Source organism: Xyrauchen texanus, chromosome 22 (assembly GCF_025860055.1).
Source record: "Xyrauchen texanus isolate HMW12.3.18 chromosome 22, RBS_HiC_50CHRs, whole genome shotgun sequence".
Taxonomy (NCBI): domain Eukaryota; kingdom Metazoa; phylum Chordata; class Actinopteri; order Cypriniformes; family Catostomidae; genus Xyrauchen; species Xyrauchen texanus.
In genome coordinates this window covers 6,187,141-6,208,310 of record NC_068297.1, presented here as the reverse complement: position 1 = coordinate 6,208,310, position 21,170 = coordinate 6,187,141, and the positions used below count along the sequence as shown (strand labels likewise).

General features: G+C 37.8%; 1 protein-coding gene across 1 annotated transcript in view; it reads left to right on the top strand.

The window, feature by feature from the left end:
- The window catches only part of smyd3 (SET and MYND domain containing 3), a 199,490-nt gene that overhangs the window by 20,661 nt on the left and 157,659 nt on the right, over nt 1-21,170 (top strand). The window contains exons 2-5 of the mRNA XM_052153168.1: nt 4,103-4,166; nt 6,116-6,223; nt 6,373-6,430; nt 12,765-12,901. Of these exons, the coding sequence (XP_052009128.1) occupies nt 4,103-4,166; nt 6,116-6,223; nt 6,373-6,430; nt 12,765-12,901 (367 nt within the window). The remainder of the gene's footprint in view (nt 1-4,102; nt 4,167-6,115; nt 6,224-6,372; nt 6,431-12,764; nt 12,902-21,170) is intronic.

The following is a 21,170-nucleotide window of genomic DNA, read 5'->3' as shown; positions in this document are numbered from 1 at the left end:
TTGATTCTCTGCAGATAGCACTGCGATTCTGTTCCTGCACTGGTCGTGATCTAAAGAGATCAGCCGCAGGATATTTGTCTGTTGTTAATGAAAAATAACATTTGACAATAAGGACTGTAAGAAGAGAATTGTGGGTCTGCTGAAGTCAGGGTTTTTGGCCACTGGAGCGCAGTGTTTCTCTATGGCACAATGGCTAAACTTAAAGGAATAGTTCACCCAAAAATGAAAATTCTCTCATCATTTACTCACCCTCATGCCATCCCAGATGTGTATGACTGTCTTTCTTCAGCAAAACACAAAGATTTCTAGAAGACTATTTCAGCTCTGTAGGTGCTTACAATCCAAGTGAATGGTGCCAAAATCTTTAAGCTCCAAAAAGCACATATAGCCATCATAAAAGTAATCCATAAGATTCCAGTGGATTAATGAATGTCTTCTTAAGTGAAACACTTGGTGTGTGTAAGAAATAGATTTCTTATGTATAAGAAATAAAGATTTTTTTTTACAAAATGTTTGCTTCTGGTCAGCTCGTTGACGAGGGTGGAGTTCAAACTGCCTCTCGCATGATGCAAGCACGAAAGCCTCTTCTGCATAGATATTCATATGTAGATGTCTTATTAACATCTGTTTCCCTGGACCATGATACTGTTTACAGAAACACAGTTTATGCAGCAGTTTGAGCAAGTAGATAGATCGCATCAACTCCATTCACTTGCATTCAGATCGAATCGAACAGCTCTCCTTGTTGACCGTTCCAAGATGGCTCCACAGTTGACGTGTCCAAACCAGCCGAACGAGGCATCTATGTAATAATATCTATGCTTCTTTGTTGTAAATAACACTGTGCTTCTAAATTTTTTGTATTTCACACATCAGACCAAACAGCATTGTTCTTGACTGCTAGTTCAAATATTTTCAGCTATAACTAGGGCTGGATATCTGTAAAGGTGACCTTCTAACTAGGTACATTATGAAAATATTAATTTTACTACTTATGTTTTATTAGTTTTTGGTCACATTTTAGCTCTTTAAAAATAAACACATTCATGCATTCAATCAATAAATATGACATTTTATTACATATATCATTTTTTGTTACATACATGTATTGTTTACATAATTTGTACTATTCATAAGTATTTACATTTGATTTGTTGAACATTTGCTAAAAACCGGCTGTTCTTAAAGAACGACTGTGAATGAGTGTATATTAACATGGAGGACTCGAATGGCTTTACCTCATCCGTGCTATGCGTGATTGGCACTAAATGTTATTTGTTTTGGTAAAGAGCAGAAAAGGTGTTTAACGAGACATTATTCAATGACAAATGAATTGTGTGGATCTCTTCTTTGGACACACAGACCGAATGAGTCAAATCACAAATTTTTCCTCAACACGCAGTGAAAGACCAGCCCAGTCATAGATCATAGATATGTTTTGGTCACATAGCACAATATGTAGTTGCAATTGTGAGTGATTTCTTTTCATTGCAGTAGAGGGTTATGCATAGAGTAAAAATCTATCTTGGGATTTAAGAACCTATATCAAGATTGTTCAAATGAAGATTGTGATGCACAACATTTTGTTACAACATATAACAACTACAATTTTGCTCAGTTCTTCCACACTAAAGTATCGTATGGCTTCATTAGTTGTATTGGAATATTTACTTATATCGTCCTTTTTTGTCCTATTTGTAGCTTGACAGATCTTGTCACAATGAACTGTCCTTGTATGGAAAAGAACAGTGAAAATTCTTAAACGTTTCTTCTTTTCTGTTCCACTGAAAGAAATATGGACAGAATGACAGAATGTATTATTTTTGACTGAACCATTTCTTTGAGGAACACTGATTGGAGCATGCCCTCACTTTGACTGGGTGAGAAAGAGTGAACTGACTCCAATCCAAGACCTCAGAACAGAATTAATTGGATGAATTGTAATGCGGCGGAATCGAATAATCTTAATATTTGATTTTTGCAGTGGGGAATTGCGCTCATTGAAGTGGACTTGACCGGAAGATAACCTTGGTCTGGCATCGGTGGAAAATGATCTGAATTGTCTAAAATGGTCTAAATTCTTGATGTGGCCAAGATTCATCTGGTCAGAACGGGAGGATGTGGTTTTGATTAACTGTAGCTTTATCTGAACCGAACACATTGACATATCTCCTTGATCTTCATTATGCTCTTCTACTGAAGCTTTAACTATGAGTTGAGCTTTTGCTATTGAAGTCTCAAATGGTTGTGACTTGTAGAGAAGCACTCTTGCACTGTTGATTGAATGCTGAAAGTGTATGAATTTACTTATAAAGGTAACAATGCAATACAGAGTCATACTAAGTAATGTAAGTTTGTGCTTGCAGTTGAACTATAGCAGATGTCTCAAGCTCCAGCATTTGTGTGCAATCGCAAAAATAAATGACCCAATTATCTTTTGTTTAAACAATCACTAAGATTACGTTTATTGAAATGTGGAGGGATTAACTAAATGATTGCGCTATTACAACATTTTATAATTGAATAATATGGATGTAAATGCTAATTATTGAATCTTATTATTGAATATATTAGTGTATGTGCAGGGATAAAATTGTATTGTCCGTATAGAGTATTATTACAGGGAAAAATATCTGAATCCTCTTCTGGAAACATTAGGACAGTTCTGTGAGATTGAATCAGTGGTTATTGTTTGATGACATACTTATGGCATAATCTTCTCGTCATATGACATTTTGTATCATTTAAATCATTGGAAAGACCTCATTCTTTCTCACTGCCTTGTACAGTCCACACACATGGCAATTATTAAATTCCCAAACCCTTGCCAAATTTGCATAGATATGGATCATGCATTTATGAATCTGTTAGATCAGTTTAAGTTCTCTGTTCTGCAGTATTTCAGTGCATTGAGAGCTGTGTGGGAATAGTGCATTTCTGTGCACTTCTTATCAGTGGTAGAACACTTACCCGGCCTTTTACTGTCTGTATCTCAGAATCAATACTCCAAGGAATCAAAGTTGCTGTTTTTACTGCTTATTTAGGTCTGACCATTGAAAACAAATGTTTTTAACACGACTTTCCCAAATCCAGAAATAGAAGCACTTTGGCTTTGCAACTCCAGCTCGATTTAGCTTGACATTCTGATTTATGAATATGTATTTTTATCAGATCGGAGTGTGTTTAACACTGCAAATCCTTTTGTTTTTTTGTTATGTGTGTGCTGAGGAGTGCTCATGGAGTTTGGCCCGGCTGTCACTCTGAAGTTTCTCTGCTCTAAGAAAAGGGTTAAGAACTACAGCACCTCTAAGTGATTTGTTAAGGGCCTGCTCAAAATGCAGCCCACCTCTAGATACCAGGGTGGCAACAAGATTGATCTAGTGATCCGTCTCTGCCAGAAGGGACGCTGTGATTATTTTCTCTCAGGAAGGAGTGAGAGTGATGAGGACAGAGGGAAAGAGAAGGCTTGAGTGGACAACTGTTCCTCGCCAAAGGCGAATTGGTTTCAGCTATACAAGATGTAAAACAGTGAAAAGGAATGCATATTTAATAAACTGTACACCCCCACCACCACCACCCATGCATTATAGAGATATCTTGACCATTTATTTAGATATCTTCACATTGCTTACTCAGGCTATTCAACACATCTGATTTCTGCATGTTCACCACATTCCACACTTTAGAAGATTAAAACTTATAGACCAAACTCCAAAGCACAGGTGGTCATTAGACATACACTTAAAAACAAGTGGTGGTTATTCAGGGCTGGAATGCTACATTACAACCCTTGTAAACTGAACCAGACTATCTTTTCTTTGACCTGAGGTTGTAGTTTCAGATTCTTGTACAAACCCTTGAGTGCACATTTCAATTCAGTCTGAGCAGTACTGGTGAAAGGTTAGGTTGGATTAGTATGAATATCCATGTTGGTCCAACTGGTTTATGCTGGTTTGATGCTGGTCTAACAGGTGGGCCAACATAGCTCAACATTTTAGCTGGGAAACATGGATAAAAACAATTTAGCAGTTTATTATTCTGAACAAATAATTGAACACAACACAAGCCGCAATAGCTAATGTGCATTCTCTTATTTTAACAGAGGTGAAAGTCTTCTGAGATGTTCCCAGTGTAAGACGGCCCGTTACTGCAATGTGCAGTGTCAGGTAAGGAGTCTTGACACACTGTTTGGGTCCTTATTATCAGAGAGCTGTCCAAACAATGTCAAAATATTCTATAATATTTTTAAGTGAAATGTATGTATATTAAAGATATACATTTAATATATTCACCTGTACATATATATATATTTACGCAGTGATTTTTCATATTATTGCAAATAAATATCTGATATCATAATTATTATGATGTCATTAAAAATGTTACTTAAAGTTACACAGCAGTATAGATCGTATTATTTCAGAAATATTTCACTCTCATAAGTGCATCTTGCGGTATTTAATACTATAATTTTACTTTAAGTGTTTTCTGACAGATATACCATTCCATCAGTGGTGCCGTGTGTGCAGGACTTATGAGCTGACAATTATCGGAAAATCTTGCATGAGGTCCATTGTGACTCCTCACCAGAAGCATTTTGTGCTTTGAGCCAAGCACCTGTGAAACGCATTTTGTGATCATAGAATTTTCCAGCATTTTCCAGCGCTTAAACCTCCATACTGTTTAGGTCATTTTTGACCCATATGAGTTTTCTTTTTAAAATTAAGAATGGGTTCCTTCATCGAAGCAGTACAATGCTTGGTGACTGTTCCTCCACTTGCCATCTGAACACACACAAAAAAACATTATTTGATTTGTCTAAGAGTGTGACACTCCTACTGTTCCGCCACAGGAAATGAATGGGTGAGACTAAAACACGGAACATTTAAAAAAAAATTATCAAATTAAATCAATCAATCATAGGTGCGGTCAAGCTAAAAAATTACAATGCAACATTAAAATATTATAAAAATAGTCTTCTGAATTAATTGGATAGCTTCATAGACCATCAAACATGGCCCAACATAAAGGCTATGTATTTGAATGGATGTGGAAGCAAGAAAAAAGAGATTTGCGAGCTATTGCAGAGGGGAATATTTTCAACAAATTGTGACTTAAATTTCTGTCTGTTCCTTGCACTTAAAATGGTTTCCAAAAACGTATAATAGTTTAAGTTCTATTTAGGGCTGTCGATTTAACATGTTAATTCAATGCGATTAATTCTATACAAAATAACACATAAAAAAATTAAACACAATTAATACCCAGACCGTAATAAGGAATTAATTGTTTTTTATAATTCAAGCTTGAAGCCCCACTTGCATTCAACAGGGGGCAGTAAGTGAAACTCCAGCTGTGTGGGCAATGCGAAGCTGTACAGATAACTTGGCCCTAGCGACAGCACAAGATGAGGATGTGTTCAACGTACCAACTACATTTAACTAAAAACACTGTTCATGATGGGACCAAAGTGTGACGCTCAAAGCATCAGCCTGACAAGGGTGTACATAGATGTGTCCTTAGAAAAACCATGATAATAAATCTACTGATCTTGAACATATCGATGAATTAAATTGGAAAATGGATTGCTGTGGACTGTAGACCAATGACAGGCTTCTGTTACAGTACAATAAATGAAAATAAACTATATAATTATTTAATCATTATATATTCGAATGTTATTTGAGGGCCTCTCATCAAATATTTATATATGCGATTAGTTAACCTGCATATCATATAATTAATTCAATTAAAAATGTTGATGATTGACAGCCCAAATTAAATTGTATATTATATTCTCTGGCTGTCACATGTACTCTAGAAGTCTTTGCAAATTGCAGAACATCCAGTTTCCCAAACTAAGACTGGATTGCTTGAAAATGGCGAACCCGTCACTGTCAAACCACCCTGTCCTCAACAGGCCCTCTTGGTTGTCAAGTTTGCTTTGTCTTTTTTTAATTGTAGGGCTGCCTTTTATCATAATTCCCTCTAAAGGAGACTCCACACAGCATACGTTCTACAATAGATCTGAGCTTTGATTGAAGATGTGCATCTTGGATAAGTTTTGTTTGAAATCTTTTGCATAATTTCTTTCTCTGTTTCCTTTCCCCCTCAGAAACAAGCATGGCCCGAACACAAGAAAGAATGCAAATATCTCAAGCGCCTCCAACCACGGATCCCCACAGACTCTGTTCGTCTGGTTGCAAGAATCATTTTCAAACTGGTTAGTGCGCAGTATCAGAACACCTGACATGTGCTATAGATTGGGAATGGGGCCACATCAGACCCGCTCGAAGAATGTTTGTCATTTAAGAGTGTCACAGCTGGTTTTCAGCCATAGCGCTTGACGGTGTTACTATCTTCTCTCCACAGCTTAGCCAATCAGAAAGTGACAAGGATGAGATGTACTCGATATCTGAACACCAGTCACGTAAGTTCCTCTCTGCTTCTGTTTGTGTTGCATCTTTTACTCGAATCTCATTTGTGCATGTGCATATTCAGTGATGCAAAATGACATTGATTTCATGTGTAACGATTGCAGTGCACTAACTTTGAATATTTATTGCATCTGCTTTGGACACCGTGCTAACAGTGAAACATTTAAGAATACAAGTTACATGTGTTACATATGTAATTGTGTATATTTTTTGTTAAAGCTTGCACAGTAGTGTATAATGTACCATTGATTTGTATTATATAATAGTAATACAGTATTACTATATAATATAGGATATTGGTATATACAGTATAAAAAGCCATGTTGTTCATGGGGAGCAGTGAAAAGCACCCAGTAAAATTGATCCTGCAAGGTTGAAAGATTAGATATCTTATGAAGAAAGGTGAATAAATGTCACATCCTTGCAGGAGTTTATTGTAATGTTATGAATTTCCCTCCCTTTCTTGGTGTGGACCTCACTGTATAACCTGCCCTGCGGCCCTTGGCTTTTCAAAAGTAATTGGCTATTTTGTCACAAAGAGAGCCTTGGACGTCTTGCTGGCCTGGTTCCTTACTATTCACTCATAAGTAATGTGCAGCCATTAGAGAGGTTATCCCGCAGATGGGCCTTTTGGAAGCTCTCAACAGCCCATCTGAACCCGTGCTCTCTCATAACACGAACAGCCCCTTATTAAGCCCCTGGCTCCCACATTAAATTCGCCTCATCGGCTCATTTCAGAAAAATCCACCAGCTTCTGATTTTTGTAGCCATGCTGATTTATACCAAGATTCATCATAAGCTATTTTAGTTGAACAGTAAAACTACAGTTGAGCATTTCATCTTCTTCCCTCTATGTGCTTGTGTGTGATACGTTTCAACTTGTGGTTGTGCAGTATACTGTATTTTTTTAAGTGATCGATGCCAATGTCTAGAAGTAGAAATGCTAATTTATGTGTAGTAAATATATATGTATATATATATTATGCATACATGAAACTAGACAATGTGTGTAGTGAGTGGTTAGTATATATAGTGTCCTTAATGTGTCAGTGATGAGTGACAGGTGGTGTTAATTAAAATAAAGGTGAATTGGAGCGGATGATATTGGATGATGGTGAGACCAATGGAGGAATGACAATAGTATATACACTGATCAGCCACAACATTAAAACCACCTGTCTAATATTGTGTAGGTCCCCCCATACCATCAAATCAGCGCCATCCCGCATCTCAGAATAGCATTCTGTGATGATATTTTCTCACTCAATTGTACAGAGCGGTTATCTGAGATACCGAAGACTTTGTTAGTTCGAACCAGTCTGGCCATTCTCTGTTGACCTCTCTCACCAACAAGGCATTTCCATCCACATAACTGCTGCTCACTGGATGTTTTTTGTTTTTGGCACCATTCTGAGTAAATTCTAGATACTGTTGTGTGTGGCCACCAGCAGCATTAAGTACTGCAGTGCGTCTCCTCCTCATGGACTGCACCAGATTTGCCAGTTCTTGCTGTGAGATGTTACCCAACACTTCCACCAAGGCTCTTGCAAGTTACTGGACATTTCTGGGGTGAATGAACCTAGCCCTCACCCTCCGATTTAACGGGTTGCCGACGTGCTCAATGGGAGATCTGGGCTCTTTGCTGGCCATGGCAGAACACTGACATTCCTGTCTTGCAGGAAATCATGCACAGAACGAGCAGTATGGCTGGTGGCGTTGTCGTGCAGGAGGGTCATGTCAGCATGAGCCTGCAGGAAGGGTACATCATGAGCGAGGAGGATGTCTTCCCTGTAACACACAGCGTTGAGATTGCTTGCAACGACAACAAGCTCAGTCCGATGATGCTGTGACACACCGCCCCAGACCATGACAGACCCTCCACCTCCAAATCGATCCCGCTCCAGAGTACAGGCCTTGGTGTAACGCTCATTCCTTCGCCGATAAACACGAGTCCGACCATCACCCCAGGTGAGACAAAACCGCAACTCGTCAGTGAAGAGCACTGCCTCTGCAAGGACAATCAGCTGTCCTTCCTGTCTCCCCGTTGCGCTGTCTTAGGGGTCTCACAGTACGGACATTGCAATTTATTGCCCTGGCCACATCTGCAGTCCTCATGCCTCCATGCAGCCTAAGGCACGTTCATGCAGATGAGCAGGGACCATGGGCGTCTTTCTTTTGGTGTTTTTCAGAGTCAGTAGAAAGGTCTCTTTAGTGTCCTAAGTTTTTATAACTGTGACCTTAATTGCCTACCGTCTGTTAACTGTTAGTGTCCTAACGACCACAGGTGGATGTTTATGGTTCATTGAACGATCATGGAAAATATAGTTTAAACCCTTTACAATAAAGATCTGTAAAGTGCGTATATATATATGTATGTATGTATGTATTTATACTATATATATATGTATTTCCATTATATGCATGTATTTATGCTATATATATATGTATTTCCATTATAGTTAAAATAATTACTTTTTAAATATATAACAGTTTGTATAATTACTATTGACTATATATATAATGAACAAATAATACATTAAGTGTACAACATTTACTTAATATAAAATATAACATATATAATATTATATATGTTATATTTTATATTAAGTATAATAAATTGTATAATGTTAATAATATAATTATCTAATAATATTTATGTTAGATATTATTTATGAATATTAATAATACTGTCACGACCCTGTCACTTTGTCAGTCATGTTTTTAGTGGTGAGGGGATCCTAACACTCTTGTTGTATGTTTGTGTTTTCATGTTCGGAGCGTGGTGTCTGGGTCCTGACTCGTTGGGTTTCTGTTCTGGTTCAGGATCCGGACACTCATGTTCCATGTCTTGTCTTTTGTGACCGCATGGCTTCAGGTTCGGTCCTCTTGCCATTCACTCTTCTGTCAGTCTTGTGTGTTGTGTGAGTGCACATGGCTGTGTTTGGTCCTTCTTCACCATGTCCTCTAGTTTCTGTTTTGGTCTCATGTGTTAGCACAAGGCTTTGTGTTTGTCTGCCATGTGCTTCCTGCCTCCGCCTCCTCGTTACCCTCATCACTCCCTCTCATTTATTTCTTTTGTTAATTGTCTTCACCTGTTCCTCATGTGCCTATTGTGCTCTTTTTCCACTTGTCTTTGTCGGATTGTTTGGTTCACATGTTCAGTCAATGTTTTTCATTTGTTTTTCAGTTTTAAGTTCTTTGTTTTTTTTTTTCTCTTTAGTTGTTTTCTCCTTTTGAGAGTGTTTTGTTTTCCCTGTTTGTATTACTTATTTAATAAATCTTTATTTTTTGCCTCCTTCCTGCCTTTGGGTTATCATTCTTGACCCAATTCTTGACGAATACACTGTAAAATTGTATTAACATGGAATTTATTTACAAATGAGGTGAAAACTACAACTCCTACAAATATTAATAATAATTATAATATATACTTTATGAAATTTTACTTTTTAATATACTGTATATAAATAAAATTATCTATATAAAATAGAATTTGTTAATATTTACTATATATATTCATGTATATGTCATTGAATTATTAACAAAAAATAATTAAACACCTATTTTCTCTCAATTCCCATAAAAATATTTGTAAACAGAAAATATTTATCCATTGTAGATTTTTAAACTGACACAAGAGAGAACACCCATTTTATTTAATCAGCTTTGCAGGCATGGTTATTGGGCAATATGATAATCGCAACAAATAATTATTATTCATTTTGTTGTGATTATTTTATCACTGGTTTCAACTGGTTTTCCAACGTAAGTAAATTCAGCTGTTTGGCTAACTTCTGCCATTTTGGTAACTTCATGTGCTCTTTCTCCAAATCCCCTCTTTAAAGACATGTCAGCAAACCTGAAAGTGCACAATGTTTGTCAGGAAGAGAGCGTTTCTCATTGGCTAGTTTTCAGATTGGCTTAAAAAGCGTGGGTTGCTGTCTGGCTGTCACATAGATTGGTGAGATTTCCCAGGACAACTATTTCATTGATATCTGTCAGGTGGTAGAGACATTTTATGAGTGCTTTTAAAACAACAACAACCATTTAACATGCATCTTTAACATGGCCAACAGGTTCATTATTCCACTCACACACACACAGCCTCTCGTGTCTACAAGAAATGGGACGTGTATCTTTGTTCTGCCCAGCACAATCATTTTCTTCTCAGCAGAGGGTTCTGGCTGGGACTGGCTGAGATCTGTTAGTATCTGTATAAATTATCCAAAGCATGAATTTTAAATGTGATGTAAATAGTTAGTATTATCATTTCAATTTGTCTGACAAGCCAGAAACAGAAATGCAGAATTTGAGATGTTGCTGAGCTCATTTATATGGTTCTGTGTTAGAAGATAAAGTATATGCAAGAAGATGATGAAAGACACTACACAGGGTGAATATGTACCAGATGTATGTGTTGAATCTGCAGAGTTTTACTACCGTGTGTTCATGACAGTGAATGTGTGAGTGGGTGTGTGTGTCTCTGAGAGAGAGATACGAGCTGTGAGCTGTTGCCGCGGGTCAAGTGTTTGCTCGATCTGCCGCAGCAGCGGTGAACACACTACAGTTCATTGATGGTGCGTTTGAGGGAAATGGTTCAGATCAGGAGGGTTAATGGAAAAGCCCATATGTTTGGCAAAGCCAACATAAATCACACGACTGGAGCTATACTTCCACAATCACACATTTTAATGCCACAACCTGGAACCACAGAGCTCTTTCTGCCCGTAGACCCAAACACACACTAGAAAAACTTTTTGCCTAGACTCACAGCTGTTACTTGCTTGGTTTCAGCTGATCTCTCAGCCTGACACTCAGAAAAGTTTCCAAATCCTCTCTAAAACCAGACAAGGGACAAGCTGAGACAAACTTGGCCAGACCAACCAGCTAATGCAGAGATCTAATTACCTGTAGACATTTTAACACACAAACTAAAGAACTCCACCAACAAAACAAGCAAAATATCCTTTTCTTTCATTGACCTACAACACACAAGGGCCGGCTGTGGCTCAGGTGGTAGAGCGGGTCGGCCACTAATCGCAGGGTTGTCGATTCGATTCCTGGCCCACATGACTCCACATGCCAAAGTGTCCTTGGGCAAGACACTGAACCCCAAGTTGCTCCCAATGGCAGGCTAGCACCTTGCATGGCAGCTCTGCCATCAATGGTATGTGAATGGGTGAATGAGACGCAGTGCAAAGCGCTTTGAATAGCGCTAAAGTTAAAAAGGTACTATATAAGTGCAGACCATTTACCATTTACGTGCAGATTCAAAAACAAATACACAGGTGTACCACTTTTCCATCTCCATTTTCTCATTTTACCTTTCTGCTCCATTGTGCGTCTCTTTCTTCTTCATTAGTTTTCAGTTCAGCCCAACATTGTTTGCATGTTGTTTTATATACTGTAACTAATGACATACTACCTGAATATTATCCAGGTTAATTAAGCTCTGTTTTTGTTCTCTCAACGTTATTAATCACTGCACTCAGTGTAATTTATTCACAACTCAATGACTGATCAATATCCATGGCAACTTACTTAGAATCACCTTGGAAATTTCATAGGTGAACCTTTCGGGTGCTATCCAAAAGAACCAAAGAGTTCCATGAAACTAGCATGGTTTTAGGACATCAACAATTACCATTCCATATGATTACCTATTCACGTACCATGTTTTTTGACCATGTACCATAATAATACAAATGTTTTGGTATATGGACTATGGTAAAACAATGTTTTGGACATGCACCATATTAATACAATATTTTTGTATATTTACTATGGTAATACCATGTTTTTTTGACAAGTACCATGGTTGTACCATGTTTTTTGTTGTTTACATTTACATTTGACATTTTATGCATTTGGCAGACGCTTTTATCCAAAGCGAATTACAGAGCACTTATTACAGGGACAATCCCCCCGGAGCAACCTGGAGTTAAGTGCCTTGCTCAACGACACAATGGTGGTGGCTGTGGGGGTCGAACCAGCAACCTTCTGATTACCAGATTACCAGTTATGTGCTTTAGACCACTACACCACCACCACTCCCCAAATGTTGTATATGTGCTATGGTAATACTATGGTTAGGTCAGGTTCCATGGTTATACCATGTTTTTTTTTTAGGACATGTACCATAATAATACCATGGTTTTTGGACATGTACCAGGGTAATACCACATTTTTTGTATGGTACTGCTACAGTACTTTCTGTAAGGAAAACGAACCAAAAAGGTCTTGCTCATTAATCAGTCATATAAATGAACCTTTGATATCAATCACAGTTGTCAAATGTTGAAACCGTTGTCTTCTCGATGTGTTTAGATCTAGCTGACATGAGTGAGGAGAAGAAGGAAGCCCTGGGGCATCTCTGCTCTACCCTCCAGGTGTATCTCGGTGAGGAGAACTGTGATCTATCTCTACTACCGCCTGGCCTGGACCCCATCAACCTTCTCGCCAGAGTAAGTGAGCTTTTAATGTCAACTTCACCGCTCGTGGCATAATCGAGGGGGGTCATGCTCTCAGATTGGCAGGGAGTCACACCAAATCTCACGAAGCGCTATGAGCGGTGTCAGCATGTCACTTTGAGTGTGCGACCACATACAGAGCTGCTCGAATATTATGCCGTCCTCATGTTACCTGCTGTGTATCCATGCTGCTATTTCATGTCTTTTGCCTTCAAAGCAGGGGACAGTTTGTACATAGAATCTAAATAAGGCCATTTCCATATAGATTTCTATGCCTATTTGTCACACTAATATTGTATATTTTAACATTGAAAACATTCAACTTTTTAGCTTAAATGGAATTGTCAAGGATGGAATCGCTAAATGGAATCAGAATCAGAACTTACGATTCCATCCCTAGAGTCCTATTCCACAATTACCTGTTGTTTCCTATGTGGATGCCCCAGGGGCTTGAGTTTCTTTAGATATGTGTCAGTGAGATCACTTGTTTGGATTGCTGTGAGAATATATTTTATTTGCTTGTTTACTGACTGTCACTCTGTACAGAAATTGTTAACACACTGAGTGCAATACCCATTTCAGAGTGAATATGGTGATTTTCTCTTCAGGATCGCATGTAAACACAGAAGGGGTTGCACATCTGGTTATGGACAAACAAATGCCTGTTACATGTGAACACAAACACCTGTTTCATATAAGACAGAGCCAGCAGCCATCTCTCCCTCTCATAATGCATCAAAGACTGAAATGTGGATCTGATAAGATGTTCTAATCCAATCCTAAACACTGCGTCATGGACAGAACTCAAGTTATGCGAAAACTTTAGTTTTGAACATTCACAGATGCTCAAAGTCACTTTTTGAATTTGTTGGCCTTGATTTACAGTGCATACTTTATTGCGATTTGTAAAATTATTTTGTTACTTATTTGTGCTTAGTGTTTTATTGTGTTAGATGCACACTTGTGATGCTCACGCCATTCGAATATGCTTACTACAGGTGGAACTGAGAACCAGTTCTATTGTTAAAAATTACTGGAACCAAATCATGTTCATGACATCAATTTCCATTAACGGTCCTGGAATGTACATTTTTCTGCCGATGTAGACACAACACAGTGCTAAAATACTCCTGCGTATTTCTAGCACTACCCGCAGTACCATTTAGCAGTACTGCAACACTAATACTAAATCAGCAGTGCAAAACATAAAGCGTGTCCAGTGCAGTCCGATTCCCGAAACAAATGTATCTTTGAACCAGCTCGTCTGAATTTACAGCACGCTCAGTGTGGTCCGATTCCTGAATTAATGACTCTTATGAGTTGTTTCATTTGAATCTATAGCACAGCCAGTATAGTTTGATTCCCGAATGAATGCATCTTATGAAATTGTTCTTTTATATCTACAAAGCAAAACATACAGCATGACCCGTGTGGTCTGATTCCCGAACTAATGGCTCTTTTGAGATGCTTGTTTTGAATTTACAACACGAGAGTAGTCCTGTTCTTGAACAAATGACTCTTACGAGTCTGTCCTCCCCAATTTGGAATGCCCAAATCCCAATGCGCTCTAAGTCCTCGTGGTGGCGTAGAGACTCGCTTCAATCCGTGTGGCGGAGGACGAATCTCAGTTGCCTCCGCGTCTGAGACTGTCAATCTGTGCATCTTATCACGTGGCTTGTTGAACGTGTTACTGCGGAGACTTCGCGCATGTGGAGGCTTCAAGCTTTTCTATGCGGCATCCAAGCACAAATGCCCCACCAATTGCGAAAACCACATTATAGTGACCACGAGGAGATTACCCCAGGTGACTCTACCCTCCCTAGCAACCGGGCCAATTTGGTTGCTTAGGAGACCTGGCTGGAGTCACTCAGCACATGAATCTGTTCTTTTAAATCAGCAGTGTAATACATACAACTTGACAAGTGTATGTAAGTGTAGCTCAATTCTCGTTATGATTCTGTCCTTTTGAACCCACAGTGCGAAACATCATTTTGAATCTACAACGTGAAGCTCTTTCAAAATCTTACTGAACCAACTCCAAATAAACCAATGATTGTGTGTTATGTACACTTGTGAGACTTGAATCAGAGTAATTACTCAATTGTTTTTCATATGACAATGTGCAGTTAAAGATAAAACAAAAACGTAATTAGTGGTATTTTATATAAAATAATTAATAAATAAAATACAGTATGTTATGAAAATGTATGGGTTAATACACCATTTGCAAGAATCTGTTCTGTTAAATAATTAAATTATATTACCATTTGGTAATGGGCTGCAGAGGGCAGTCCCTGCTACACAGAAAGCAAAAAGTAGTACATCAAATGAGTAGAAACATGTTCCAATATCCAGTATTCATGAGAAATTAAGCTTATACTACCCAGATAGCACACTGCTACCTGTTGAAATTCTGAAGTGTGCAATCAGTGGACACTTTACTATCTGGTAAGGCCACAGGATCTGAGAAGCCATCAGATAAATGTGACCAAGACACAAGATTGGTTTCCAAACCAATTTAGATCCATCAGAACAGTCAAAACTCTGACTCGAGCCATGTCTGAACATCTCTGTCTCTCTCTCTCTCTCTCTCTCTCTCTCTCTCTCTCTCACATTTTACATTCTTTCACTGTTCGTATCTTAATGAGATGCAGTTAAATCCTGGATGAATATTTCAGTTTGGGTGTGGGTGGAAAACAAATGTGCTACGCTAGAAGACGCGTGCGATTCTTGACCCTGACTGCTGATAAATTCCCTTGTTTTGCATTAACTCTGCACACGAGAGCTGACTTTTGTAGCCTTATTGGCCTGAAACGTCGTCTTTAGCATTACAAATGTGTTCAGCCATGTTAAACTAACACTTTACCCATCGCCGAATCACTTAAACAGCGTGAAAACGAGCGTTCATGGTCCTCAAGTGATTTCCATTTCAAATCAGACAGATGTTCCGTGCCATTTACTGAAACTAATTACTGTGAAAGTAATTCTGTAATATCATTCAAAATGTATCCCATACATGCAGCCAAAGTTCCTCAGGGGATGTTAGGATGTTTGTTGACAGTGTAATTTATTTATTCATATTAAGTCAGAATTTCCTAAGAATTATAGGCAAAACCTGCAATTAAAGTGAAACACAGAGTGAGGAAAGCGTCTTAACATGTGAATTCAGATTAAAATCCAGATCCAGAGAGTCTGTCGTTCACATTCCAGAACTGAAGTCCACTGTTTTATTAAAGTTGCAGAGCATGCTAATATTATTGTCCAAGGATTTACAGCTTTATAGCATAGAACCAACTAACAGAATCCTCTTTTCCATTACTATTTTATGTAGCATTTACCTTTTGCTACATAAAGTATGGGTTCAGATTGACTGTCATAATCCAAAAGAGCTGTTTGGTTTTAATATTCCTTATGAACGTGATTGGTGTGCAAAAAGCTTCTCTCTGTGGACGCCATTACATTGGTCTATTAACAACTATGTCCTGTTTCTTTCTATTGTGTTATCTTATTATGGGGCTTGTTAAGACAACCATCACTATTACTCTAAAAGCAAGTCATATGGGTTTGAATGATGTCAAAAGTTTATTTTTTAACACCTGAAATGAGTCGTTCCAGACTTACTTCCTGTACTAACCTACGTAATTTGGTAACAAAAAACCCACCTTTGGTCTTCATTGGCTGCTCGCCAACAGCTTGGACACGCCCTCGATCACTACAGTAATGGCACTTTTCCACTGTACCTTATGGTTCGACCTGACTCGACTCTGCTTGCTTTACTTTTCTGAGCTTGCTTTTCCACTGCAGTTTAGTGCCGTCTCAACGTGGGTGGGATTATAGGCTTATTGTCATAGTTGCGCCACCTGTACTGCCGTGACATCATCTTAAACGTGACACAAACATTACTGACCATAAACAATAACACGACCGATAACTTTTAGCTTCTAGCTCAATGTGCTGCATAAAGCAGTTGTTGCATGGTGATTTTACATAAGTGTAACAGTTAAATTGGCCTGGTTGTTTTAGAAGCAAGCATTCAAGTAGCCAGTCAACTACATAAAGTGAAGCTTTCAAACAGAATATAGAGTTAATGTAACAAAACGTACCATCCTCCATCGTGGACTCCAACAACACCGTGGCCGAGTCCAGGGCACTCTCCCTCCCATTGCCATAGATAGCGTCCATTTGGCCGAACCACTTCCACTTTCTTCTGTTTGAACCACTCCGGCTGTTGTGATCCTTGATGGTTCTGTAGTCACTTTTACATTTTTAACTTTTCCCTCCACTATTGGTAGGTCCGGTGGTAGCCTCAGCTGAGACACTTCCTGAAAGATATTGCGTCGTTTCGTTCGTTGCTAACGAGAGGAACGTCTGGACATCGTTTTTTGACCACAGTGTGGTTTGCACACAGCCATTTCTTTTTACAATTCGAAAGTCCCGTGAACAAATGATACTGCTATCACTGTTACAAACTTTAAAACTAGCGGATTGATGTCCCGTGTCGCAAATCCATTGACACTGGTAGCGACGATTCTCCCTGACCAATCAGTGATCTGGAAGGTTTTTACGTCACATTTAGTATCGGCTCAGCTCGCTTGGAACCTCATCCAGATACTATCCACATTGGAAAACCCCCAAAAGGCGAGCAGAGTCGAGTCGAGCTATACCGTGCAGTGGAAAAGACCCATAAGCGGTAGACCAATCACAACAGACCGTGGACATTGGACCAATCGGAGCAGAGTAGGCTCTCTGAAAGGAGGAGTTTAAAATGAATGCTTTAGAACGTATCATTGAACGAGTCGTTTTTGACACTGTGAAAAAAGTTAATGCTGCAATTTAAATTATGAGAAAATTAAAGTGTTTTTTTTTTTTTACTTTGGATGCATGTAAATCTACTGTATGAGACTTTTAAAACAAAATTAGGCACATTTAATACGTCCCCTTTTATTTGTCTGTATTTTATTATGGCTTGTTGCATTCAATTGAGTTCTTTGGAGTATCACAGCACTTTCCATCTGTGCATGACATATAACAAGTTGACAGCATTTTTCCATGCTTTATTAATACTTCATGATATCAGCACCTAAACAAGTCCAACACATACTGAACATGAAGGAACACCATTCAATTTAATAGACAAAGACTACTGAGCACTTTGGATGCTTATAATGCGATTACAATTATTCCAATCAAACAAACCTGCATAAGATGGATGGGTATGTGCCTCTGTCATTTATTTTGCTCAGTGGAAGTATTTTTTATGTAACATATTCAATGACACCTTAATACATCTGAAAGGTTTCATATTGCATTACGATGCATTAGCAATCGTAGTGCCTTATAATACACCTTGAATCAGTTATGATGTTTGTTCTTGTAAATATTTGTAACCACTAATACATTATTACAGTTAGCTATTCATGGGTATAGCTTTCAATATTATAATGAATTTAAACACAGAATCAACATCCAATTTAATGCAGTATTTAATACTATATGTTGTAATTCTATTACAGGTGTGAATAGGTAAAAATACAGTATATCATAATAGATATCAATATATTAAAATGTATAATACTTTAATTCAAGGTTTCAATTGTTTATGAAATATATAACAGATTACAAAGTATATTAAAATGGATTATGAATGCCTAATACATTAAACAGGCTTCATAAAAAGTGTTCCCATTTTTTTTCTATCTTTTTAAGTTTAAAAGGGATGGTTCACCCAAAAATGAAAATTCTATCATCATTTGATCACTCAAATGCCATCCCATAAGTGTATGTCATTTTCTTTCTTCTGCAGAATTTTTAGTTGAATATCTCAGATCTGTCTTCACAATGCAAGTGAATGGTGACCAGAACTCTGAAGCTATAAAAAGGACATAAAGGCGGCATAAAGGTAATCCATATGACTCAAGTGGTTAATTCCATGTCTTCGTAAAGGATATGATAGGTGTGGGTAAAAAACAGATCAATATTAAGTCCTTTTTTAAATCTACACTTTCACTTTCACATTCAAACACCTACTGGTTAGGGCTGGTCAAAGGTTGAAACTGATTGTAAAAAGGACATAAATATTGATCTGTTTCTCACTCACACCTATCATATTGCTTCTGAAGATAGAGATTTAACTACTGGAGTCATTTGGATTACTTTCATGCTGACTTTATGTGCTTTTTGGAGTTATTGTTACCATTCACTTCACATGGACCTACAGAGCTGAAATATTCTTTTAAAAATCTTTTTTTTTCTGCAGAAAAAATAAATTCATACACATCTGGGTCCATACATGTTTGTGATTAAATGATGAGAGAATTTTTTTTTTTGGGTGAACTATCCCTTTAAGTTTTTGTGCTGTTTTCAAAATGATAGTTGACCCAAAAGTGTAAATGGTCTCATCATTACCTTATGCTGTACCAAACCAATTCACTTTCACAATATGGAACAAAGATGCATTGAAAGTGAATGTGACTGACATTTTGACTAACATATTATTTTGTGTACCGTGGAAGATAGTTGGAATAACATGGTAAATACTAGATGTTTTATGTTTAGATGAACTAAAAAAATTATTTTTCATGCCTAAATATGAGTATTTATCACAAGACTTGGCCCAAGTCCCTTTCAAGTAAAGTCAGTTCACTCGTCGGGCATCTTTGGGACACTCCTGGGCAGGCTGAGCAGCTTTTTTCTATGTAAACAAGTGGGATAAAAGTACAGCTCCTATCTACTTGAATGGTGAAACACAGAAATCTCCAAAACAGTTGATCAAGATTACGATTAAAGAACATACAGTATTTAGAATTAGCAGAAAAATCTAACAACAGTGGGATCATAAATTATGCTTAGATCACACAAAACAACACTATTTTTTCAGGCTGGTTCACCTAATGTGCAAGTACATTCTTGAGCTGACCGACAGCTGAGGTCTGCATCTAAAAGGTGAATTGCTCTTTTACCTGTAAATTGGGACTTCTTTTTCATCTCACATCCAATCTTACATCCATTGGCCATTCCATGCATTTAAAATTTGTACATGGTTTACCTTTTTGCCTTCACTTTCACCCAGTCATATACGTATGAAGTAAGAGCAAATGAAAGATGATATGTTAGAGGACATCTCACATCTGTCAGGGCTAGCATAGACATTGTCATTTGGACTTATGTTTCAATTCTTGTATTAAAGGAGCAGAGGTCAAAGATCACTCTGACAGGGCCACACTGTTAGTTACTTATGGCATCCTCCATATGCTTTTCAATGTGTCCAACAATGACAGCAGTGACCTCAGGGATGAGGTCTGGATCTGTAATTGTGTTTTTTTTCTCTGCCTAACGGTGATTTCACACAAGGCACTTCAGTTTGAGGTTATGTTATAGGACTCAGGACCCAGGATGTGATGATAAAATCCATCTGTCTCTCGTTTTATGTCCATCTCTGACAACATCGGAACATTTTGCATCTGTTAAATTGATATTTTACCCCCCAAAAAAAAAAGTAGAACAAAAAATATATATATAAATTATGTCATAATTTACTCACCCTCATGTTGTTACAAACCCATATGTTTTATGATGACACTTGCCAAGCTAGACTACGAAGAAGACCATTTTAATTTTGGTTCTTTATGGTTTGGTCCTTTTTGGTTCTCATTGAAACTATCAATTTGAGTGTTGCTTAGGTGGGTTCTCCAGTTCCGACATTTGTTGTGGGTAAACGACAGAGCCAAACAAACAGGTGTGCAAACACCTGCACCTACCCTTAATTGTGTTCTGATTAAAATTCAAATCAAGTTTAAAACTGTGAATTATACTGGCTGTACCAACAGGGGGCAGTGTGCTCTTAACAATCACTGTATCTATTATATATTAGTGTACATATTTACAGTTTACACATAAATAATTTGAAAAAAAAATGTATGTGTGTTGGAGCTCTTAGCTTAGAATGAACATGACTGCATTTATGTCCTCTGGCTATCGTTGACACACTAAGAGACCTGGTGCACTGGAGATGCTGAATAGAGCAGGAAAGCCACACTCGAGTCGGCCTGTAAAGTGGGCATATTTGCGGAAATATTTGTTGTCTCTTCACAAATTAACTTGGTGTATGTTTCTTTGTTTTTGTAATGTATAAAGGGAATATCTGCTGTAGTGTGATTGTAGAACTTAATTATAATATACAGAAATATCTTAAAAGAATGTTCAGAGATTAATACAATTTAATCTTCATTGACAGCATTTGTGGCAAAATGTTAACTGCTACAGA